Genomic DNA, 25458 nt, shown 5'->3' with positions numbered 1-25458 from the left:
TTCCATGCTGTTGGATACCTGGGAGTCCTCTGAGGCCACAGCACCTCTGTGATCTCAATTGCCTCACTCCCAGTGAGCTCTCCTCTCCCACAGGAGGGGAGCCAAGGAGCTGGGATATAAATCCTGCAGCAGCTTTGCACAGGAAGCCACTGGCTGACCTGACAGCTGAATCCAGGGAAACTCCTTTTGCCGTGAACTGGAGCAGAGATGTGTTTTACCCTGAATCTCTTAAATCTCAAACACTGAAAATCGCAAGATCAGCCCTTCTTTATCTACCACAAAGCTGAATTCCCAACTGCATGGCAAAAAAAGTGGGGTTTGGTTTTTTGGGGTTTTTTTGTTTGTTTGTTTTTGTTCCAGGTTTTCGAAGGGACGCTTGAATCTGTCTTCAGCCTCTGCAGTGCTCAGCTCACACATCCTCCCATCATTTCCCTACTAGGAGAAAAAGAAACAACCCCCAAAGTGAATTTAACTTCTGAGCTGAACTCAACCTCTATTTTTCAATTTGACTCTTTGCAGAGGTAAATACAAGGAAATTAAAAGAAAAAAGCCAAAGTATAGAAGAAAAAGAAACTCAGAAAAATTAGTACATTTCCTATTGAAAAAAGTTACGGCGGAGGGGCGGGAAAGCAAAAGCCGTCCTTTTTGCAGAACTGGTGCTAATCCCCAGCCTGGCTGTGGGTTCTCTCTCTCGACACCTCCGCCCTGTCCCGCCGGAGCCATCGGCGCTCCCGGCCCCATCACGTGTCCGGCCTTGGCCGGGCCCCGGCTCTGCCCCGGCCCGCCGTGATCGCCGGGCTCCCCTCGCTGCGGGGCCGGGGCTGCGCTCGGGGCCGCCCCGATCCCAGCCCGGATCCCAGCCCGTTCCCGGCCCCGCTCCCAGCCCGGATCCCGGCCCGTTCCCAGCCCCGTTCCCAGCCCCGCTCCCAGCCCCATCCCTGATACCAGCCCCGCTCCCAGCCCGTTCCCGGCCCCGCCGCAGCCCCGGCCGGGCAGCTCCGCTCGCTGCCGGCGGGAGCGGCCCCGGGCCCCAGCGCTGCTCGGCGCCCCCAGGCTGTCCCGGGCTCCGCTGGAAGGCTGAGCTGAGCGATGTCTCTCACTAACCACATCCAGATGTGCCTGCTTGGCAGCTCGCTGCGCAGACGGCACCGAGGGGACGCAGGATCAGCGCTATCAAATGGGCTGTAAGTATCTATTAAGTGTGTTTGATCTCGGGGGGTTGGGGAGGGTTGTGCCGCGAGCAGGGTGGACTGGAGTCTGTCCTTAGTGCTTCGCTTTGCTCCCAGCTTTTCTTTTCACCTTGCTGCTCTTGCATTGTGTTAAATGCAGCAGCCCGGCCGGCCCGTGATGGTTAACACGCGGCAGGCTCGGCTGCAGGCTCTGAAAGCGCAGGCTCCAGCCCCGAGACATCTGCTTTACTCTTTACTTTCCAAAGAACTTTGTTTGAATGTTTAGGCTGTTTTTACAGAAATGTGGGGCTTCTTTAGACAGTGCCTGCAGTGCTCTGAGACAGAGTTTCCTCCCAACCACAAACATGTTCCAGCGGTGGCACGTTACATTTACAAGCCATTCTTCATCAGTAAAAGGACATGAATCTTCCCCATGTTACCCTGTGGTATGCTTTGAGCAAAACATGGGAATTTTCAAGCTCTCTAGGGTAACAAAGATAGAAAATAATTTAGCCCCTGTGAATCATTAGGCAGTTACTGATATTTTTAATAGCTTTTGAGCAGATTCTGAGAAACTTATGTGTTGGGTATAATCTTGAAATTAGTGGGGCACATCAGCATGTACTCCCTGTTTCTACCTCGAGTTAAATTTTCAACTCCCTGTCTCACCATCACCCATGGATATAACAACACATCCATGCTACTGCACTGCAGTTGCTTGGGTTTGGGGTGCATTGGGCAGATTATTTATCAGAAGAAGGTCTGGGAGCTGAAGAGGTTGTGAGCACTGCAGCCTGGGGAGGGCTGGGAAAGGAAGGTGTTTGTTTCAGTTTCTTACCCCTTCACAAACCTGCAAGGCTTTATTCCCCTCCTGGGGCCCTGAAAAATTAATGTTTGGAAGAGAGACAGCAGGTTCCTTACCTTGGCTGCTCAGGAGGGACCTGTCTCTCCAAAGCACTCGGTGTGAGTTGAGCTGCTGAGCCCTCTGCCATTCTGAAAATCAGACTACCAGCAGCAAACCTGTATCTGAAGGTAGGACAGTACCTCTGGAGGCTGCTGGGCCTGCAGAAGGTTGTTGGGCTTTACCTTCCCCTGCCTTGCAGGTGGCTGAGCCCTCATTAGAGGTGTGGGGGGCCCAGCCCGGGTGCCTGGCACAGCTCAGTGCTCAACTCAGTGCTGTGCAGGCACTGCCCCCTGCCCAGGAGGGACAGAGAGCATCGAGCACTGCCTAACAAGCTGCAGCCCCAGACTGTGCCCTGTGTGCTTCCACTGGGCCAGGGGAGCAGGGTGCAGGGCCAGGAGAGCAGGGGGCTGGCTGCCAGCAGGGCCAGGGGAGCAGGGTGCTGGCTGCCAGCCTCCCCTGAGCTCAGTCCTGCAGGTAGCTGCTCCTGCCCCGGCTCAGCAGCGCTCCCATGGGACTGCAATCCCCATCAAGGAGGAGCCAGTTCCTCTCTGGGACCCCTGTATGTGCAAACAGACACCTCAGCAGCCTCACACAGCAGCTCTGCAGCTCCTCTGTGTTTGAGTTTCTACACTTGACAGAAGTTTCTGACTGGGCTGGAAGGTGAAAGGAGGCGACCACAGCAGCAAGCAGTGATCCAACGTGACTGGCATTGCGAAGGGAAGGCTGGCAGTGCCAACAGGAGAAATTGCAATAAAATGGGACCAGCCAGCTGGGAAGTTGATCAAACTACATATTTGAGGACTGAGGCAGGCAGATAAATAAGGCACCCTGTCCTGTAACAGCATGGATCTCATCCATTCGTTTGCTCTGGCCTGGAAAAAAAAAATGCCCTGAAAAGCAGCTCTGACAGGAAAGTTGGAAATTGTCTTTGGAGCAGAGCCTGCATTTTTGTTACCTGCTTCCTCAGTATTTGACTCAACAGAGCTTTTGCCTCCAGGTGCTGCAGCAAATACCAGCAGCAGTGATGCTGCAGTGCTGTGCCTGTGGCACTGGGCAGCAGTGTCTGAGCTGTGCCATCATGGGCAGCTGAGCTCTGAGCCTCTGCTCCTCTCCCTGTGCTCCCTTGGTTCTGGTTCAGGAACCCAGTTCCTGGGACAGCTCTCAAGACACTCAGCTAATTAAATCCTACAGCCTGCTCTCAGTTTGCTTATAGACTTCAGAACTTGTAAGCAGCTGAATAGGATGAGTTTTTATCTGGTAAGGCAGCACAGTGAGTGTTTTGGTTACTTCATTTTTCTAGGGCTTTGCACTTACCAATATGCCAAAAGGGGTCTTTGTATTTCAGCCACCTCTGTCTTCTAATCAAGAAGATCAAATAATTCAGCATCACTTTATGATCTGTAACTCCAAATGAGACCTCTTCACAATGCAAAGAGGAGTTGTTCAACACCAGGGTCACTTTTAAAGCAATAATTTTGGTGAGGTTTTTGACTTTGCCTGGAGTGGGGTGATAGAAAAGCAAAGAAAGAAGCAAACAAACCCCAAACCCATGGAGGAATAAAAGCCATTACATGACACCTAAACACAGAAGTGGAACACAGCTTCTTCCCCTGCTCCAACACACAGAGCTACTTTTCCCCTTTAAACACTTCAAGCTCAGCTTAAATTATTAAACTCAAGTTGCTTCATGCAAGTTTTTGTGTGTGGGGCAGAACAAACCCCATTTACATGACCCCACATGTGTCAGCTGACACAGTTCCCTGTGGGTACCCCAAGGAGCACAGAGGAGATTTTGCCAGCACAGGATTGAGAACTTGAAGCCCTGGCCTTTGCCCTTCACCTTAGGTTCCTGCAGAAGGGTAGGAGAAGGATGGAGCCCAATGTAGCTTGAAGTGAGAAAAATGTGATTCCTCACCCAAAACAACACTTCCCAATCAGTGTGCTCAGCAAGACATTTAAGTTAAAGTGGTGCAGGCACAGGAGTCAAACACTCTCCCAGCCCTCAGGGGTACAGGGGATGGGACCAAGGGTGTCAGGGGGAAGATGCAGCCTCCAGGGCTGCAGGCAGTGCAGAATTCTTGGTGTCAGCATCCTGCTCTGGTGGGTGAAAGCTCACCTGCACACGTCTGCTCCACACAGCCCCAGCTGCAGCGTGGGCAGAGGGTATGTCATCATTGCTTCTTGAACAGGGGCAGGGCTCTTCCTGAGGCAGAGGAACCAGGTGAGGAGGATCCTGGGAGTTTGCTTTGCTCTTGCTGAGGGAATCTGGATGGAAAGATTCCTGTAAATGAGGCAGGAGAGGGACACGTGTGCAGCCTTTTCCCCTTGCAGGCCGGAGCCTGGGCAGCTCTCAGTATCCAGCACTGGCTGCTACAAGGTGACTTTGTTCTTGTGGAATGCATTCAGCAAACATGAAATGAAAACAAATATCCCAAACCTGAAGCATTGCCTCAAAGTGTCCCCTCCACCAAGACTGTATAATCTTCTCTGATGATTACAAAAAATCCTCATCAAACCCATCAGTGCTGGATCCCCCACACTTTCTTTAGCTCATTTTATGGACAGACAGATAGGACACCTCCATCAGCAGCCCCAGCCCCACACGTTTCATGGGCACACAGTGTCCCTCTGCTGCCCAACCCAAACCTACCAGTGGCAGCTCCAGCATCAGGAGTGAGGAGGGGAGTCAGGAGGGAGCTGGGAGCACTTCCCTTGCAGCAGGGAGAGGCTGATCCAAGGACATCCCACAGCTTGGTGGGGATGGATGTTTCTGTGAGCCAGGCTGGAATGAGAGGGCAGCAGAGCTCATTGCTGGTTTTGTGCCCCCATGCTCAGTGCATCATGTTTTCAGCTTGATCATCTCAGCTGCTTTTCCCAGGGCTGGCTGGATCAAATAACCACTTCTCAAGGCACAAAGCAGCGTGCCAGAATCACCAAGGCTTCTTGACTGAATCTGAGCACAGGATCCAGAGGACTTTTTCCCACTTTGGCCCTGAGCAGAAGTGCCAAGTGATGGAGATGTGATGAATGCTGCAAAAAGAATTGCCAGGATGGGCTCAAGGTTTCATATTATTCAACTGGGAATGAAGGGCTAGCAATTTTTTTCTTTTTATCATCACTTGACTGCTTTTATTGCAGCTGTTCTTGGCCATATTTCAGAATCCTCCTCTCAAATAAATGAAAACCAGGCAGAGGACTGGGCCCTCTGCCTGAGCATGCAGCAGCACAGGTCAGACTCCCTGCCTGGATGCTCCTCAGGGTGCCATGCCCAGCTCTGGCCCCTTCCAGCTTTCCAGCCTTTCATTGTCTCTTGGCCTCTGCAGGCTGTGCCCCCCTGGTTCTTCCAGCTCATTCCCTATTTATAGCTGCTCATCTTGCCAGCTCGTGGATATGGGACCTTTCAGCCTCTTCCTGCTGCCCAGCTCAGCCCTCTGACATTGCTGCTGCTCAGCCCAGGATGGAGCATCCCCAGTCCCATTATCCAGCCCCATTATCCCATTCAGACCCCATCAGGCCAAACTCAACCCCTCTCTGTGTCCATCCCCGCAGAGCCAACACAAAGAGGGACAGCTGCCTGCTTTTCCAAGCTGGGAGGACACAAGAGGCAGTGCTGGCAGCCAGGCCATTCCTCAAGGCCCTGTGATGCAGCAGTTTGTAAGCCCAGCTCCATTTCAGGTTGGATGGAGGTTCCCCAGAGCAGCAGAGGAAGCAGAGGTGCCTCAGACACTCAGGGATGTGCTGTGCTGAGAAACACTCTGCTGTGCTCTCATCTCTTTCCTTTGGCATCAGATATTTCCTGCTCACTTTGATAGCCCTGTAATTCTTTTCCCCTGGTGTCAAGGTGGATGAATAATCCTTTTGGCTTTAGGACATGCCAGAGCATCTGCCAGAATCATCAGTCCCTCTGTATTCGAGAGCAGAACAGCTTTTCCCACACTGACATCCATGGATAGAGCTTACACCACTGTAATAATCAAGGGTATTTTCCTTCCAAAGAAGGAAATACCTAACAAAGACTGGAAAATCCATATAATTAGATCAAGGAATGACTTCAAGGGCTGGCAACTTCATTTGAAAATGAGAGGTCTGTATTCGGCAATGAACTGCTTTATTTCAGCATGGAAATCACTCTTTCGGATCCTTTACTTTCAATAAAAGAAAACACAGAGGAAAATCTGGGCTATCTGCCCAGGCTTGTAACAATTCAGGGTTTTTCTTGGCTTTTCCAAGGGCACTTATTGCCAGATTCTGAGATGCTGGCAGTATGAAGCTGCAAGCCATGGAAATTACGAGTTTCATGACACGCGCATTTTATTCCAAACCCTTGTCGATAACATTAAACACAGGAAAAATCCAGGACTTTCATCCAGCTCCTTAATTAACATCTGAAGCCTGGCAGCTGAAATAAGATCAAACTTTTGCATAGAAAAGGAAAAAGAAATTTGCTGTTACTGTGAAGAAAGAGAGGAGACTTCAGATGTGAAATGCAAACCAACATCCTATACATGTCAGGAGGGACTGTTTCATGGTTATGAGCCAAGCCACGTGGCAGAAAGAACATAAACAGAAAACAGATCCTGAATATTCTAAACATTTGTACAACAATTTACAAGAGATCTGAGAAAACTGTTCAATCCTGCTATTAGTAACAAAGTTATGCCAGTGAAAACATCTGCCTAGGAGAGGAGGGAAAGGTAAACAGAAAAAGCTAACAAATGAAGAAAAGCTTCTGTCAGAGAGCAGGAAAAGGCAAGAAACAAGGCCTAAGGAAAAAACCCATGGTCATCAGGACAAGGCCAAAGGGATTTTAAATCCGCCAGGAGTGCAGAGAGCCTCACACCAAGGCATGGGTATGCAGTTTTCCAAAATAATGATTTCATAAATAATGGAGACAAAGAGAATAAGGTCAGTAAACGTTTTTGGAGCTTGGGAAAAAGATATGCAATAGCCTATGATGGTGAAATACTCTATTTCAACAGTACCTTGGAGGTGAAGCTAACCAGTAAGGAAAAAGCACAGTATTTAAATAATGATGTCCAAACAATGTGCATCTAAGAATTTTAAAGGGTCTGGCCAAGAAGTCAACTGGTGTAATAATTTTCTTCCTCTTAAGTCTTGAAATATTGCCTAGATACCACAGGTGCCACTGTTTTATTACTTCGTAATTACAGACCAGTCAATCTAATTTTGAGTTTGAAAACTTAACATTATGGCTGATACAAAATGGATGATTAATGAACAATTAGCAAGTGATCCAGGCCAGGCCAGTAAAAGGAGATTTGCTGAATATAGATACCACCAAATTCTTACCAAGCATTTGCACCGTGTCCTATCACTGTATGCCCTTGCCAAACATCCCTCTCCAGCTTTTTTTATCCCAGAAGTCATCTTTGGATATGATCTCAGCTAATTCAGGACAGAGAACAGTAATACCCTCACAGGTAGCTTCTCTTAGTACAGCACAGCCAAGAGAGAGCCACAAATCACACATGAACATGATACATTATTACTGGAGGTATAAAATACTTACATGCACATGTGGGGAAATTTTTGGGTGGGGCTCAACTTCCTTTTTGCTGAGGACAGGAGGAATGGTGATGGGAATGGGTCATGGGAATGATGATGGTCACTCACCTCCTCCTGGAGCAGCTGTGGGGTCCCTCTGTCCAGCTCTGCTGTTGCTGCTGCATGGAGTGGCTGCACCCACAGGGTGATGAGAGGACCTGCTGCTTGCTGCCTTCTTACTGCTCTTTCATTCTCATTTTGTTTGCAGTTGAAGAACTGATCAAATAAGACAGAAGATCTCCGGGAAAAGTGTAAGTGAGGAAAATTTCCTGTATTTCAAAAGGCAGATTCATCTGTCATACATGAACAAAATTTTCCTAACACCATGCTCTGTCTTGCTTCTGCATATTGGGATTTATTTCCCCACCTCTCACTTAGGGGTGATTTGGCAGAGGAGAAATACCCATGGCCCCTTCTAACCTTATTAATGGAAGTTACTTACAATGGTTTAATATTTTATAAAGAATACTGGCAGGAGAAAGGTCCTGTGTGAATTCCAGATTGCACCCAATGCATTCATTTTGAGTACAAATCACAGTTTAACAGAAATTGGCTCCGTGTGCAGGGAAACACCAGCAGCACACTGCCATGAGGAGTCTGCCCTTCAGCAGTCAGCTCTGGGCCTCCCTGGTCAAAAAGGATAAAAGCAGCAAGTAATGGTTGTCAAGCTAGGAAAAAAAAAGGTCATTATTTATGGGAGAATGGCATCATTCATAATTTTCCACTTTGCTTTTCCCAGTGAAATCTCTGAAATGACAAAACACGTTCAGCAGTATGGGATGCAGGATTTTGGGTTGTGCTTAGAGGGTGGTTTTCAGGATGATGGATGACTGCTTAACCAAGTCACAGAGCTGGCTGGCACTGGGATCAGCAGTAAGTTTGCAACCCTGTGTGCCTTTTGACAGTTCCTCAATATCTCCATGCTTGTGTGAGTAAAATGTACTTTGCTGCTGGGCTTTTAAATGATGTTTAGTCTTGCCTGCCTGCTTCAGACCTGCCAAATCCTCACTGCTGACATGCTCTGTGTTTATTTTCAGATGGGCAGTGGTGCCAGGCAGCTCAAACACAGCTTTTAGCAGTCCCAGGAACAGCGGAGAGACAATGAGAGTTCGCCTCAAAGGGGATGTGATCTGTACCCTCCTCCTGCTGGTGGCGCTTTGTTCTTTGCTCTACTCCCAGCTGGAACATTTGGTCCCGGCAGGAAAGAAGGAGCCAGCACAGAACAAACCTCGAGTGGCACCAAAAACATTCTCTGATCCTAGAGCACCTCGGAGACTGATGCCAGCAAAGGCAACTGCACCCAGACCCCAAGTTACCCCTGCCATGAGACGAACAGAAGTGGCCAAAACCAGGGTCCAAACCACAACTCCAGCCCCGCTGACTGATTCTGCCTTCAACTTCAAGCTCTATCTCCTAAACAAAGATAACAGGAACTTCAATCTCCTCATTAACCAGCCCAGGAAATGCCGAAAGACACCGGGAGGTCCCTTTCCTGCTCATTGCTATCAAATCAGTGGTTGAAGACTTTGACAGGCGTGAGATTGTCCGGAAAACGTGGGGCAGGGAGGGTTTGGTGAATGGGGAGCACATCCAGCGAGTGTTCCTGCTGGGAACACCAAAGAACAGGACAGTGCTGGCAACATGGGAGACCCTGATGCACCAGGAGAGTCAGACATACCGGGACATCTTACTCTGGGACTTCATGGACACTTTCTTCAACCTGACCCTGAAGGAGATCCACTTCCTGAGCTGGGCTGCTGAGTTCTGCCGCAACGTGAAATTTATTTTCAAAGGTGATGCTGACGTTTTTGTCAATGTGGAGAACATTGTTGATTTCCTCAAGAGGCACGACCCCACTGAAGACCTCTTTGTTGGGGACATCATCTACAATGCCCGTCCCATCCGCGTCCGGAAGAGCAAGTACTACATCCCCGAGAGCGTGTATGGGCTGAGCATCTACCCTGCCTACGCTGGGGGAGGAGGCTTCCTGCTGTCCAGCTGCACCATGAGGAAGCTCTCCAGGGCGTGCAGAGAAGTGGAGCTCTTCCCCATTGATGATGTCTTTCTGGGCATGTGCTTACAGAGAATCAACCTCAAGCCCATTTTGCACGAAGGGTTCAAGACCTTTGGCATTGTTAAGCCTTCTGCTGCCCCACACCTACAGACCTTTGATCCCTGTTTTTACAAAGACCTCATGGTGGTTCATAGCCTGAAAGTTGCTGAGATCTGGCTGATGTGGAACCTGCTCCACAGCCCACGGCTTTCCTGTACTCAGAAGAAGCAGGTGAAGAAGCCTTTCCAATGGAAGAAGAAAGCTCAGATAACAACACCAGCATCACCCCTCAGATAATGCAGGCAGAGTGCAGCACACACAGCAAACCAGCCAAGAAAGGGAGCCTGGAACTGAAACTGCCCAACAAACCAACTTTCCAAGTATTTTAGCATGTCTTATTTACAACATTAAGAGAAGACAACAAACAATTGCAGGAATTTGCTCAGATTCCACACTTGCACATACATATCGTGTGGGTCCTTGTGTACTAATGAGTCCAAATAATCATAACATATATATAATTTATTATTATTTATTAGCATTACAGTAGTGCCTAGTGGGACAGTGTGTAAAAGCACATTGAAAAATGCAGTCCTTGGACATTTTTCAGCATGGTCAGAAGTGTGAGAAATGAAAGAAGACATAGGGTGAGAACAGACACCAGGGAGCACAGGGATCATTGCCAACTCCCTGCTTGACTTGGACTCATTGAAAAACGACCAGACAGGAACTAGAGGGCAGGAAATGGAGTCCCCTTAGTGTCTGCTCAGATCACATCACTGCTGCCTGGTTGGTTTTCCAAAGGCCTTGTAAGAAGAGAACAACAAACAGCTCTTGAAATGGGGTCCTACAGTTGCAGTTCAGGTGGATTACAAGAAATCCAACTGGATGCTGAGGCTGGCATGGCTGGTGGAGCAAAGGACAGGTAAGTAGATAACTAGAAAGGAGCAGACTAAAGGGCCTTTAGAGAAAGGACAAGAACTTCAAATTGATCACTTTGAGTCTTGATTTTTCATCATTCTTCTCAGTTCAAATATCTGCTCTATTGACATGCTCAAGATTCAGGGGACCAGTGGAGCAGGTTTTGGCACTTCCCTGAGCTCAGGCTCTCTGCACTGCACTGACTGACATTCATGGAAAATCCAGAAGTCATCAACAGCATTTGATCACTCTCAGGATCTGACCCAGATTTTCAGAAGGTTTGCATCTGGAGAGATCCTTTGGCCTCTGCTCTTAAGCATAACCCCACACAGAGCTGCTGCTTGCATCACATCTGGGAGCTGCTTCAAATCAAAGAGTGGACTGGGCTGGTTTCTACAGACCTTGGGCTCTTGCTTGGCACAGCCAGCTGCAGAGGGCAGCCAAGACTCTCATACTGCTGCAAATGTCATGTGAAGGGAGAAAGTTTTCAGACAAAAGGACTTCAGAATAAAAGTCCATCTAAATTTATTGCAAGAAATCAAAACCACACAGCAATCTTTCTGTTGGCTTTCCAAGGTTCAGTCAGGAGCTTTGTATTTTAAGCATCAGACAAGAACACTGAATTGCTCAGTTTTTCAAAGTGTAGTCCAGACTTTGATGCATTTTGTTTTTCCCAACAGCAGACTACCTTAGAAGTATATACTTTTATCAGACATCAAAGCAGAAGTAAACTCCTCTAAATCAGGATTACAAAGCTGTGAAATTCATGGGACAAAGAGCCTGAATTCACCTCTGATACTGTGTTTGTTAATTCTTTTACAAGTTTTTACCCCCTCAACAAAACTCCTGTCCATCAGAGAACCCCTCAGGATGGCACATCCACACAGCTTCAAAGGAAACTACAATCAGCCATAAAAGAGAGCCCAAAGTTTCTTTCCCTTGCACAGAGCCTGGAGCACAGCTGCATTTCATATCCGTGGGTAAGCTCCGTCCTTCCCTCCCTCCCTCCCTGCAGCACTTTGGGCTCAGTGCTGGTACTGACAATGCACAGGGAGAGCAGCAGGCTGGCAAACAGCCTATGGACAGCAGCTTTACACATTGGTCATCTTCATCATCAGCTCAAGCCTTACAAAAATCTATTTCCAAGAAAAGTTTAGCTTTATAGAAATTGAAAGATTTCTACGTTTGAGATATTTTCAGGATGCAATCCTGAAATACAGAATGTTCATGTGAGCTTCACAAGGAGCTTTGCAGGGTGTAGAACTAAGCCAAAGCCTCACTGGTAGAACAAAGTCACCCCTGCCCATGTCTGCTAACATGTGTGATACATGTGTATTTATGAGACTGTACAGAAATGTACTACCTGGAAGTAGTTTACAGTTTGGGAAATTACTTATACCATCATTAAAAGACAGCATGCAGATGTGCCTCTCATTGTCAGAGTGAGTTTGTCACGTACACCTGCACACATGTTGTAAGACTAAAACCACAGGGATTTTTCATTAAGACAGTCACATGAAAAATACATTATTCATTATTTTGGATAACTTGGTAAGTCTTTCCTTATGCTGGACTTATTTTAATGGCAATGACAGAGAAATAAACAGAGTTTACCTTGTGATTTCCTATGAGGCAGCTAGTCAGGTTCAGCAATCCTCATTAAGGTTTTCTTTTTACACTTGAAGATGCAGAGATTGGGTCCTCCCTCTGTAATGTCTTGAGATCTGCAATCTATCCACAGCACAGAATTAATGAGTGCATTTTGTCCCAGATCAAAGTTGTTCAACATCTGTGTTGACACAGTCTGTGCCAGCACACACCCTGATGGCAGAAGCAGAACTAGAGTAAACTGTTTACTCCATTATCTTAGTCTATAGAATAGCTCACTTCTCTTATCCATTGAATACCAGAGTCTCTCTTGATGAAAGATCCATCTGGTTTTGTTCTCCAGCCTCTGCTGCATGGCCTGTTTGACCTGGCTTTAAGTTTCCATTTGCCTCTGCAGTTGAGCTGGAAGTTCACAGACACCACATGTGAGCATAATGCTCTAGGGAATGCTGAGGGCTTGCTGCACTCCCTGCAGTTCATTGAGTTCTGCTCACTGCTGCAGTAGGCAAAGGCTTTGGCTGAAGGTTGTTTCCTTAAGGATGGGGGTCTTTTCAGAAAACCCTAAAACCTCAGGTGTTTATGGCAACTGGCAGGAAGGAGCCTCTACCAACTCTTCTGATGCATCACAGAAACCCAAACCCATCCTTTTCAGAATTCTGAGTAGGTTTTATTAACTGGCCAATTGAGTCATACTTGCTATAAATCTTTGCTTGGCAGTTTTTTTCATGACTAACCCAGGACAAGAAAAGAAAACATAAAAACATCCTAAGTGGATGCCACCAGTAGCAAACAAGGCAAGCAGACTTTCTCAGTATAAACTTCTGAAACTAATACAGTACAGTAAGTTTTATGGAGTCCCAAGGATCCACACACAGTCAAGTTTTGTTCCTGCTGTACATAAGTAGCCAGATTTGGTCACTACAATGAGCAGAGCTGGCTTCAGCTTCACATTCAGCACCTCCAAGTGCATCTCTGGACACACAAACTGGTAGGGAATGCCAAGATCCATCATTCAGTCAAGCCACTGCAGACAGACATCACAAAAAAAGCCAAAGAGGACTCTGAAGGAATTCAGTATTAAAATGTTCTGCTTCCTGTCTGCAGCTTAATTATTCATCTTTCTACAGCAGGTTCTCAGAAGCAAACCTCAGCTGCAAACTCCAACAGCACAAACTAATCAAAACAGCTCAGAGAGCCTTCACTACATATCAGCACTGAGAACATTCCCTGGGAGTGCTGAAAGACTCAGATCAGAGAGAAAAAGAAGTCAATCCCAAAGCCCAGCATGAAAAACTGCTGATCTCCTGGGCTGTACCTCTTGCAGCTGGACTTGCAAGTCTCAGCAGCTCAGAAAATCTGCCCACCACATTTCCCTAATGACGCTACTAACTGCAGTGACAGTTTTAAAAACCAGTAAAACTTTCAAATACAATTGTTCATTACTTTCTAGGCTTATGATCAGTAAGAAAACCATACTGAGGAATGAGGAGGGAAAGCAAAGAGGAAAGTAAACCCAAAGGAGGAGCACAACTGAGTCCCTCCAGGAGTGGCAAACAGCTCCCCCACCAATCCTGGCCAGCCCAATGCTTTCTCCAAACCATTCAGACTCAGCTCATGGATCTTCTCTCCCCCCCTCCCTTTCCCAGCCCATCTGTTGACAATCCAAGGGCTAAAACCATGGAAAAAACCCTACACAGGTTTGCAGTGGCAGCCTTGTCCCAGGGGGGTGCCTGAGCTGGGTGGGAATCAAGGTGTGACAATGACAAATGGTGTCTACAGCCAGAGAAGCAGAAAAGGGTGGAATAATCTCTGTAACCTCCCTATTTGTGGATGCAGCAGAGCTTACCCAGCAAGGGACCGGGTAAATTCAGAATTTCAGGGCTGCAGTTTTTCTGAGATGAGCAGAGGGGGAAAGGGAATACAGCAAATCAGGCTGGTTTGATAATTTAGTTGATTAGATTGCACATTGCATAATCATGCAGGGCTTTTTGTGATTGGTATTTAAACTAAATGTGTCTCTGAATAATAATAATAAAAGAATGAAACTTAAGCACTCAGTGGAAATATATATATATATATATATATATATATATATATATATAGTGTAGGTGTAAAGCATTAAGGCACTTAACCAGCTTCTAAAATTGGAATATGCAGTACTTTAAAATAACTAAAGGAGTAAAATTTAAAGGGGAATTCATTAATGTATGAAAAAGATAACATTAAACCAGCCAATCCAGAACAAAAGTTATGTAACAATGGTCTCTTACACCACAGTGAGTTCCCAGCTCTGCAAACTCCAGCTTACCTTTTCTGCTGTTTCAAGCACTTGTTTTTCCAGATCATGAGGAGAAATGATTTCACCTGCTGGAAAAACAGACATCCCCACAAACACAAGAGCTTGGGATGCAAGCTTTGGCAGATAAACATTTTAACAGTGACTTTATTAGTTATACCAAAAATTCACAGAGGCAAAGAATGTGGTATTTAAGTTGCACCAGAGCCCTCCAAGTAACACATACACTCCTCCACCAAAAATCCTTCATGGGCTCTGCTTCACTGAGGCTATTTTTAATGCTAAAGAGTTATATCTCCAGTAAGCTCCATCTTTCATTTCCCCTTGTTTTACTTCAGCCTTATCTTCTCTCTGAAACAACATGGTTCACACTTCATATGAAAAGAACCACCAGAACTAACCAGTATTTTAACTCCGCAGACACAGTGAGGTATTTATTTGGCCACATGTGCTGTGTCAGATTGTGGCTGACAGAGTCAGGCAGACAGGAGGGGGCTTTGCACTGGTGTAATCAAGGTTTTAAAAAAAGGTGTTTATCAGGCAAAAGTTGATACAGAACAATTGTAATGGAATTATGTTTCTTGCATGGAATAATGTTTCTTGCATAGTAACATCAAAAATTATTCTGAACACAACCAGCCCATGGGAAATTGTGCCAAATCAGACAACTTGGTCTTTGCCCAAATCCTCTGGAGAAAGCAAGCAGAGAAGGCTTGGACATCACATTTCTTTGAAAGTAAGAGCCACACTGACTCACACATGCAGATTTACTTACAATGTACATTTTGAGCCACCAAGCACAAAAACCTAACAGAAGTTCTGGCTTAGAGAAGTGACTAAGGTTCTAACAGCAGTTCGGGAGTCAGTGTGAAGGGGGCAGCAGCCCCCTTGATTTCCCTCTGGCAAACAGCAGCTGGCCCCTAACCTCCAGCCAGCCCCAAAGCAATGATGAATCACCATCTTCTTGTAGTGCTGAAAGATTTTGTTTTAAACACGTTGGATGGAAGCTCTGGAATTTGAACGATCATGATCACATGAATCAGTTCTCACACACCATATGATTAGTCTTTCAGAAAAAAAAAATCTGTTTAGAATTAAAAAATGTGGCAGTTCCTGGCAACAGAAGATTGCTTTTTCTTGTCAGGAACTGCATTTTGGGGAACAGAGAGTTCTAGTATTACACAGCAGCACTTATCTCTACAGCACTGCCTGGAGCCATCACAGGAGCCCAGGGAGTGCTTGAAGGCTGAAGAATAGGTGAGGAAATGTCAGCTTCATGTCCCTAAAGAAGGGCACAACAATCAGTTTTATTAAGTATAAACAAATGAAATACTGTGGACAGTACTGCAATATTCAAATTAAGCAAACACACACACACAAAAACTCCGCACCTCTTTACAAAGGAAAACAGCACACATCACAAGGGGATCATATGCACTACATATTTTATTAAAAATGCAATTGTACTTAACTTTATATCAAACAGTTTTATCATATGAATCCACATTGATGGACCAATGCACATGTTGCCAACATGCAGGATCTGTATCAAACCACACAGGATTATCACAAGGAACAAGAGCACCTGGCAAAGTGGGATCTGATGCAGCCCAAATCTCTCAGTTCCTTTGGGAGGGGGAGGCAGAGCTGGCCCCTTGCTCCCCCCTGAGCAGCCCTTTACCCAGAAGAGCTCTTGGTTCAGGTGAACTGCCTCATCCAGCCTCCCTTCTGCCACACTGCCAGCCTTGCCTTGTCCCCAGAGCTCCTCTGCTCCTTCCTCTCTTCTGATTCAAACCCAACATCAGTCTCCTCTACCCATTCCTGAGCTTCTCATGCCAGCAAGTCCTTAAATGCTCCACAAGGCTTCTCTAATGCATCAGCTCAGGAACAGCCTGGCTTAGTCCAAAAAGGAGCAAACAAATCAAAACATCTCAGACGAGAGTTGTGAACAGCTGCATTCACAAAGGGTGGGTGAGGAAATCCATGAAAGCAGCTCCACATTCTCTCTCCTGGTGCTCCTTCAGATCTGCCTCTCCCAAAAGTCAAATGCTTTGAGCTCAGCCCAGCAGCACCAGCCAAGATGCAAAATTGCCTTGAAGTTTTTATCTATGCAGAGAATTTTTCAATATCAAGGGGCTGACCCAGAGAAGTATATGAGTTGTTAAGAGAGAACTTAATTACCAATACTATTTTAGTCATTAGGTCTCACCAGAGCATTACAAGTGAAGCTGGGAGCCACTGCAGTTATTAAATACCACAGGTTAGCTGCTGCTCCTGTCCTAGGTCTCAGGGTTCATGCTACAGCAGCAGGCCTGACCTCACTCCTCTGAAGAACTTCAACTCAATATGCTTGAGAGCAGGATAGTGGTGGCATCTCCACAGCCATTACTCAAATCATCTCATCAAGGATTTATCTCCTCTTGCAGCTTATCTGGAGCCTTTATTAGAAAAGGATGGATTAAAATTAAAGTTAGCATCAGGATTGCTGTCACATTTTAGTAACAAGCATCAGCATGCACAGCATCTCAGCTGGGAGACCAGAATTCTGTGAGAGACCTTGAGCCAGGGCAGGCAGGATGAGCCTGCACTCAGCACTGGGGAGGCTGCAGGAGGGGGCTGAGGGCTCTGTGCCCACACAGCCAGTGCAGGAGTCCCTTCCCTGTGCCCTGCATTAACCTTGGAGCTGCTTCAGGGCACAGAGACTCCCAAAGCTTTTCTGTGAAGGAGAACTCACATTTGCAGCTTTCACTGCAAGCATTTCCTCCCTTCTGCTGTGCAATATTCCCCTCTTTGAAGCTCAACTGATTTCCATGATCCCCCAAGGGCCCACAGGAGCATAACAATCTCATTTCTGAACACAATGCAGAGCCCACGGTGCTATCGACCACAGTTTAAAGACTTCTCCACTTCAGGGCAAAACCTTACAAAATGCTTTCATGTATCTTTCAAGTTATGTTAGTTACTGTTTCTTTGGAGAACATACTGAACTGGCTATAAAGTCACTATACACGAGTCAGGTACTTCTAATACAATGGCTGAAAAACAGTAAAAAAAAAAGAATTAATTGATAACAAAAAGCAAGAACATCCATGATTTTATTACAAAAACACCCAGCAACTGTATTTAACACAAAAACAGTAACTGAGAGTCTCTTTTTATTTTTCTTTCAGTGTACATGCTCATTATTATTCCATTTAATTTACAGAAGGGCTATGTAAAATGAAATTAAAATTAGAGAGGAAACAAAAAGGAAGATTGAGGCATAGAATTTTCTTAGCAAGCAACGATCACAGGAGACAGCACAGATTGAACAGGGATTCAACAGGAGTGACACCTAGGGATAAAGGTAAACAGTAACTTTTTCCTTATCCATTAGATTCTCCATGGGGCTTTTTTGTTTGTTTTAGCAAAACAGTTTAGAGTATCACAGTATACAGGAAGACTAAATGGCAAAGAACGTCACACACACACACACACACACACACACATTTATCCCTGCTACTGGTCCAGGATCCCAAACTTCAGTTAACATTCAATTTCCTATCTCTCATTCATTGATAAACTATACAGGATTACACTGTACATGGAGTTAAAATTACAAAAATGTCATATTTACAAAAATCTGTACACACATAGTAAAACTCACAAAATTGTCATCTATGTATCACAAGTTGCGACACCAAAATATTAAAAATGGGAAAAAATTATACATTTCTCTTGTCCATTTTTAAAAAGGGTTCATTATTTCAAAGACAGACCACCTATTTCTCCCAAATAAGACTGGTAAGAGAACTAGAAACCTAAAGTATCCTCCTGGGATAAAATGTCGCGAGCAGCATCTCCCAACTAGAAAGAAGCCTCTATCCTGTCTGCTGGGGTGGGGTGTGCAGTTAGCATCTATGTACAGACATGGTAAAACTACAACGAGGATGTCTTTGGCTAAACCTTTGGCATAAATTAAAATCATACATCAGAAGTTACAGAAAAGGTTATCTCGGTGATGGCGGAATTCCAGAATTTCTTTCTGAGATACCATTATATACAGCTTTTCTTTCTCTGAGGAAATAGAGTAGGAATACAGGATTTTGGAACAGAGGCAAATGAGGCAACATTATTTCTTCATTAAATTTTTCACTAGTATGAAAAATTGTATCAAATCTTTTCATTAAAACATAATTCAATCATAGAAATAACCCCTTCCAGAATTTTTTTTTTCTTTCGAAATTGCATATGAAAAAAAATTAGTAAACCAGCCATGACAGAAAAAAATTGTATCAGCATATCAAGTACACATTAGTGCAGGAAGGTGGATAAATTTGATCCACTGTATAAATAAGCTTTATGCGCAGTGTACATTAAATAACCACCACACCCCACTCACACCCAGTACACAGATGCTCCTCAGTGAAGATAAACGTTTATCAAGTAATTAAAGTGTATGTAGTGCAAATGTTACAACCAAGTATTATGCACATGCTACTTGCTTGGTTTTAAAGTTACACAAAGATGTGGTGCCTGAAATCATGGACATATATACATCCTTGTCACACTTGGTACAATGTCCTAAGCCACAGAAATACCGAGGTGTTTAGATCTATATATATATACACATACATTTTCTTAAAATGTGACCACCACATCAATACAGTAACACAAACAGACTAAAATCAATACCTGCTTCCAGATGCTCCAAGGCTCAGAAAGTTTGTGCTTCTAATTCTTGCAGTCATTACGTGCCCCTCTTCCATTTCCCCCTTCTGCCAGCTGAGCAGGAGGGACAGTCTCTTCACGTCTGTGCTGCATAGGATGAGGGCAACGGAGAGGAATAAATGACGGCACAGGCACCTAAGCTGCTTTCCTCCATCAACAGTTCCATGCCCCATGATGAAGGGTTGAGAGAAATTTCCTCTCCACACCACTCTAGGGTGGAAAGGCTTATTGAAAAAAAAAAAAGAAAATCATAACGTGCTTTCCATATTATAAGTGGCAGCAAATCAAGGCACGCTGTACTAATTCTGTAGCATTGAGATTAGCTGACTTTGCAGGGGATGCTCACTGGGGAAGGTCCGACGTTCTCAACTGGCTGCTGGGCCGTGTGGGGCCATAGAGAGTAACAGAAGCTATGTGATTATTCTGCATCACCTGCAAAAGCACAGCAGGGAAAAGGGAAATTAAACTAAGTGCTACAATAAACAGAAAATCAGAAGTATTAAAATGGTCAATACACAAGTGATCTGCCTGAAGAAAGAAATCCCCACAACAAATGACAGCAACAAGCTCTTGGCTAGTTCCTAAAAACAGTCTCTTAGATTTCCATGACACAACACCATCTGCTCCAACCAGCCATGTGAATATATCTCCTGCTAGCACAAGTTCCAGGTGACAAACTTGAAGTTTCAGCTTTAACATACAAATGTACAACCTGAGAGAAGAGGTTGCAAAGCTTCCCTATCCTAAAATTATACCACTCCCAAGCATTGGCTTTTACTGCAATAGGAAGCCACTCACAGTAATAGCAAACTCATCTTCCCATGCTCAGACAGAAATAAAAGGTTTTTTCCTAACCTCAAAGATCATTCGCTGCAGTCCAAAGCAAAAGGTTGACCCAAATGGGTTAGTGTTGTTTGGAGATGATGACCTGAACAGAAAAGAGGGGAAAAATTTTTAAAATGGGTATCTGATGATCAGGAACATCTTAAGGAGGAATAACTACTCAGCAACATAAGGTGAATCACAGCATCTTTATCATGGCTTTCATCAGAAGAAAGTACCTCTACATTATGCAACACCATTGCTAGACTCCAAGTGAGTCAAAGGAAACTCTGTTTGATGCCACAGAGATATTAAAAACACTTGGGGATAAAGTAAAAAAAAAAGCCACTAGTGACCTCTACAGGAAAACTCTCCTGCACTTAACTTGAACAGGAAGAACCCTAAAAAACCCCCAGATACACAGGAAGAGAGAAGCACCATGTTATTACACATAATTTTTGTGCAAGATCATTCCCTTTGTGTCTCAACCTCTACCATATATATTTACTATATATAGTCTATTATTTATATTAACTAGATACTGTGTATTAATCAAATGGATTTAGCACGTTAAGAAGATTAACCTATATGATGCTGAAATAGAGCAATCCAAGTTTTATTAAACAGCATTTTTCAAGATCTATGTACCACTTTCTTCCAGTCGTTTCTGGTATTTTTGGATTGTACACTGAGAATTTCTGTTGACTGCAATGAATTTGAGATTACAGCCAAAAAAAAAAAAAACCCTAATAAATATTTACCTTTTGTCCTTTCTTGTAAACTGGTCAGTTTTTCAAATGGCATGTCTGAGCCATTTGAGATGTGCTCAGTAAAGCGCTCTCTGGTTGAACTACTCTCTACAACACAGATGGAAGAAATAGAAGGGCTCTATGTCATCACTATTTCACCTTAGCTTTACTTCATTCACATGGCTTCTGCTCTAATCATCTCACTGGCATAACACAGGAGTAAAGGGGAACAAAGGGCACAATGATTAAGGGGAGGGGGGGAAAGAAATAAATCAAAGTCAAAATCATGTGAAAATCTGGTAAAAATACATTAATTTATCTGAAACTGCTGTGGTATTTGCACAGTACCCATCACTTACACTTGTCCCGAGATAAAAATCATGGTTTCACATCATAAAATGATAACTCTGCAAACAGATAGTGCCCATTTAAACCAGTATCCACCTCAATGCCTGCAGAAACACAGGAAATTTAAGGGCTATTCCATCTTCAGTCAGCCTGAAGGAACTGTAGAACCACATATGTTCATAAAAGACAAGCTTCTTCAGACAGACTGCTTTTGTGTATGTTATAATGTGCATATATACTGTGCTATATCATGTCATGTTATTGAAATTTTTTTTTTAAGTATAAAAACTCTACACTATTTATTACTCAAAAAGAAAGACCTTTTAATGCACTGTATTCTCTGAGATCTTCTCTGGATTTTGCATTTCAAGGAATTTTGGAAATGCTTTCACTCAGCATGTCAGTTTATTTCCTCTGAGAGCAGCTATCTCATCTTGTTAGTGACCAAAAAACCCCTGAAACTTTAACCAGCAAAGCAGAACAAAAGTAACCAGTGCCATAAACACTCTTCCTCATCCTCTGTTGTTAACCCAATCCTTGCCAAGTAAAATAAAGAGAGATTTTTACCTGTGAAGTACCACTGGCTTCTCTACAGGGTGCCCCAGTAGATCCTGAATACTGTCCCACTGTAAATACATCAATGAATTTGTGTTAGAATGAGGCACAAGAAAACTCTTCTTTTTACTTTTTATCTAGGAAGAGTGCCATGCACATTTGTTAGTGACAAACCTATTTGTCAAATACCCCTGAGGTATTTACAGAAATATTTTGTGACTGGAGCCATACTCAGTAATGGAACTATCCACTGCTAGAGCTAGTAAATTATCTTAAGGTGTATTCTTATTTTTGTCTAAAAATAGGTTGGAATTAGAATTACCAATATAAAAATTTCTATTGGTCTTATGGATAAAATGTTGCTGGAAAGTCTTGTGGCATTTATGGGGCACCTCAGAGAGCAAAGCAGCTGCGGGAAACTTCAACAAAATATTCTCTTACATACATTTGCAGAGAGGAAAAATAGCCCCACTGCTACCTCTCCCATAAGTCTTTCCTTGATTTAAGCAACAATATTGGAGAAGAGGAAAGCTGCACTATTTGACGACTGTCCAATAGTTCTCCTCATTTGAACCAGACTCCAAGAAGCTGCAGTTTCACATACAAGACTGAAATAAGTCAAAGCACTGAAGGGAGTAAGTTAATTCAAATCAAAAAGCATAGAATGGCATCTTCCAGACTGCTGACTCCAATTTTTCTTCCCAGCACGGGACCCAAAATTCACCAGGAAAGCCTTCATTTGGCACCCCAGGAACCAAGAGAGCAGCAGTGACCCTGGCTGAATGCTGACTGCACAGACATTCATGAACAGTTTTTGAGAAGTTTTTCAACTTAATGCAGCTGTCAAATATGCAGCAGCACCTGCCCAGCTGGGAAGTTCGTTTAGGTGGAAAGGCTGTGGAGTCTTCAAGGAGTCTGCTGGAGATGTCACACTGGCAGTGACATTTTGGAAAGGCTGCTGCCTAAGAAAAATCCCATTACTGGTGCCCTTCAGAAGAAAGTGGAAGGGCACTGGACTCTCCTGTTCAATAGTCCACGTCTTTAAGAGCTATGCTTAGTACAATAGCTCTGTGAGGATTTTGTTTAGGAACAGGCCTCCAGCTAACATTCAGCCACCACTGCTCTTGTTTTCCCCATCACTTATTTCACTATTTCTACCTACAGCTGTGTTAAAATGCAAGCTATGCCATAATGCAGTAATTTAGTTTACTTGAAGAGTGCTATTACAAATGAATTCAATCATTTAACATACAAAAATATTTAAAACCCAAGATACACACTAACTTTTGGCCTTCTACTATTCCACTTTAAAGCAGCATGGTACCACTGCTGTAATTTCCTTGAAGTGTGTTGTAAAGTTGGCGTGAATCATTTAGATGGTTTAAGAAAATCAGAAAAACATTTAGTTCTGCACAGGCTTACCTTGCTGTATGTTGTACACGTTTCTGTCTGTGAATCAGCACTATCTATGAAACAAAAACAGAAAAGCTTTTATAGCTTAAGCTTGAACAGTCCCCTGCATAATCCTTTATTTTGGCATGTTAATTTAGATAGCAGGAGACACAGGAGCATTAGATCAGGTCATACACAAATTTATCAGCATTCACTAGCAATCAGAATTGTCAGTAACACTGACTAAATGCCAGTTAAGGTGATAAAGCAAAACTCCCTATTTACAGCAAGTCCCAACTTTAAGATTATAAAAGCTTAGTATTAAATCCTAGATGGAAGAACATCACTGTAGAAGAAACCCCATCTCTTTGCACTAAGCTAACAAGCCTAGCACAGCCACTCCAGGAGGTAACATGAAGTGTCACTCATTAATTCCAAAACACTCCACTGCACTTGGAAGGAAAGCTGGCTAAAAGTGACATCTGGAGACTCAGGAGCTGGCAGGCCTGAGATCAGTGAAAACATCACTCTTCCACAATAAAGATGGCAGAGAGCTTGGGAATCACAGCCTACCTATTAAAAAATAAAAGGAGAGCATTGCATTTACAATTACAGCCTTTAAACAGAAACTGTTTGCTGGTGGTTTCAAGTACTGTCACATATATCTTACATACATATATGTGGGTACTCCTAAATACTGAAAGCACATTCCCAAAGCAGAGGGAATGGACCTAGACATTAAAATGTCAAACAGAGCTTTCAGTCAAGTTAAAGATCATTTGCTCTTCTGTATTTTTCCCTCTCTAAACATGCTCTCTTTGTGCTGAGAGTTCAGTGTCTGTGCAACTTGAACTCTGGCTCTTAATTTATCATCTGAACTTGAAGTACAAAAGGGAACTAATAAAACTGCATCAGGCACTGCCACCAGAGGGAAGAAGATGGGTTCTTCAAAACTGTTACAGCATCTGTTCACAACTTGTTGCATGTCCTGGACATAAGCTAGAGGCCAGAAAAGCTGGTTAGAAATGCCAAATAAACAAAAAACCAGACACATTAAGAATAAATTCATAATGCTACTTGAGATAAATAAAATTAATCACAAATTAATGCTTTGAAGTACAATGACCTAAGGGAAAATAATTTTAGAAGTGAGGATATTCATGCTCATTCTCTTGGCTGAAGTACAAATCAACTTTCATGTAAGCCTGTATACACAAACATTGTTTTTCCAGGTTTTTAATCCTCCATATGCTCAAACTGCTGTGACAGCCACAGGAGGATTGCACTTCACACAGCAAGCAAAGTGCTTGCAGTAAATACCAATCAGAATGAGGAAAACATCCCCTGGCCAAAACCTAGGCAGCATCTGGCATTCCCTGGATAATCCAAATACCTTCCCAGTACACATTTTTTCTTATGTTGAAGAAGTCTACTTCAATCACTCTGATCTTCAGACAGGGCTCCCCTACTTTGCTGAGACTGGTTACTGCACAGAGCTGGGCATATCTTAGTACCTTGCCAAATCAGCACTACTGATTACAGAGTTATTTTTTATAGATTTATAGATTTATTTTCAGGTGAACACAGACATACTTTGTCTGTAGCACACAGAGCAAACATATCAGGATGTTTATTTTCATTCCCAGATAAACCAGATTATATTAAATACCAGAGGACTGGACAGATGAGCTCAGACTAACACTGCCTTACAGATTTTGAGCCTCCAGGTACAAGGTAATTGATTTTTGCAGAGCAGCAGCATTACAGGATATTGTGATGTTGCAGCTAAATATCTGCATGATCCAAATAAGTGAAGAGGTAGTGTAAGTAAAATCAGAGAACTGCTACCTTGCCCTGAAGTGTCTCTTCCACTTAAATAGAAACCTAATCCCTAAACTACTTCTCTGTCTCAATGACTGTCACTGTTAGCATCCTCTGATAATGAAGGACAGTTAGAGACTGATCCCAGCTCCCCTTGGAGCATTCTGTGCCCCCTGCAGCAGGACAGCAGGGAAATGCTCACCTCTCTTAATGACGAGTGGAATCTTGAACTCACAGCGATGGTAACTAGAAAGTGCAAATTGTAAAAGCTATTAGAGAACAGAGAAGCCAAGATAAACTGCACAGCCACAGACTTACAGCTCTTAATAATCCCTTTCGTGAAAAGCCATATCAATAATAAAATGAAAGTGATGATCTATGATAGCAGATTAAGTTCTCAGTTAGATTTTTTTACATCAAAAAAGGCAGCAGCCTGGGAATGTCCTAATACAATTCTTTAGAGGACACAAGAAGTCCTTCAGCACCAATCACTCTGTTGTTATACAGAGTGGAAGGAGAAATATTTAGCTATGAAACAGCACTAT

General features: G+C 44.0%; 2 protein-coding genes across 2 annotated transcripts in view; one reads left to right on the top strand and one right to left on the bottom strand.

Annotated features, from left to right (window-relative positions):
• The first annotated feature begins 905 nt into the window (after positions 1-905).
• On the top strand, positions 906-12039 carry B3GNT9 (UDP-GlcNAc:betaGal beta-1,3-N-acetylglucosaminyltransferase 9). The gene is given in 4 exon segments (XM_030956360.1): positions 906-1184; positions 7847-7889; positions 8676-9122; positions 9124-12039. Coding segments are annotated over 2 exon segments (1248 nt in total). The 5' UTR covers positions 906-1184; positions 7847-7889; positions 8676-8739; the 3' UTR covers positions 9989-12039.
• A 5579-nt stretch (positions 12040-17618) lies between these two features.
• Positions 17619-25458, bottom strand: part of C11H16orf70 (chromosome 11 C16orf70 homolog) — a 34982-nt gene continuing 27142 nt past the window's right edge. The window contains exons 13-17 of the mRNA XM_030955858.1: positions 25116-25159; positions 23123-23166; positions 21713-21771; positions 20082-20154; positions 17619-19658 (exon numbers count right to left, since the gene is read on the bottom strand). Of these exons, the coding sequence (XP_030811718.1) occupies positions 19569-19658; positions 20082-20154; positions 21713-21771; positions 23123-23166; positions 25116-25159 (310 nt within the window). The 3' untranslated portion in view covers positions 17619-19568. The remainder of the gene's footprint in view (positions 19659-20081; positions 20155-21712; positions 21772-23122; positions 23167-25115; positions 25160-25458) is intronic.

The sequence above is a fragment of the Camarhynchus parvulus genome, chromosome 11, assembly GCF_901933205.1.
Source record: "Camarhynchus parvulus chromosome 11, STF_HiC, whole genome shotgun sequence".
Taxonomy (NCBI): Eukaryota; Metazoa; Chordata; class Aves; order Passeriformes; family Thraupidae; genus Camarhynchus; species Camarhynchus parvulus.
The sequence above is the reverse complement of the archived record's forward strand: the minus strand, read 5'-3'. Positions and strand labels throughout refer to the sequence as shown.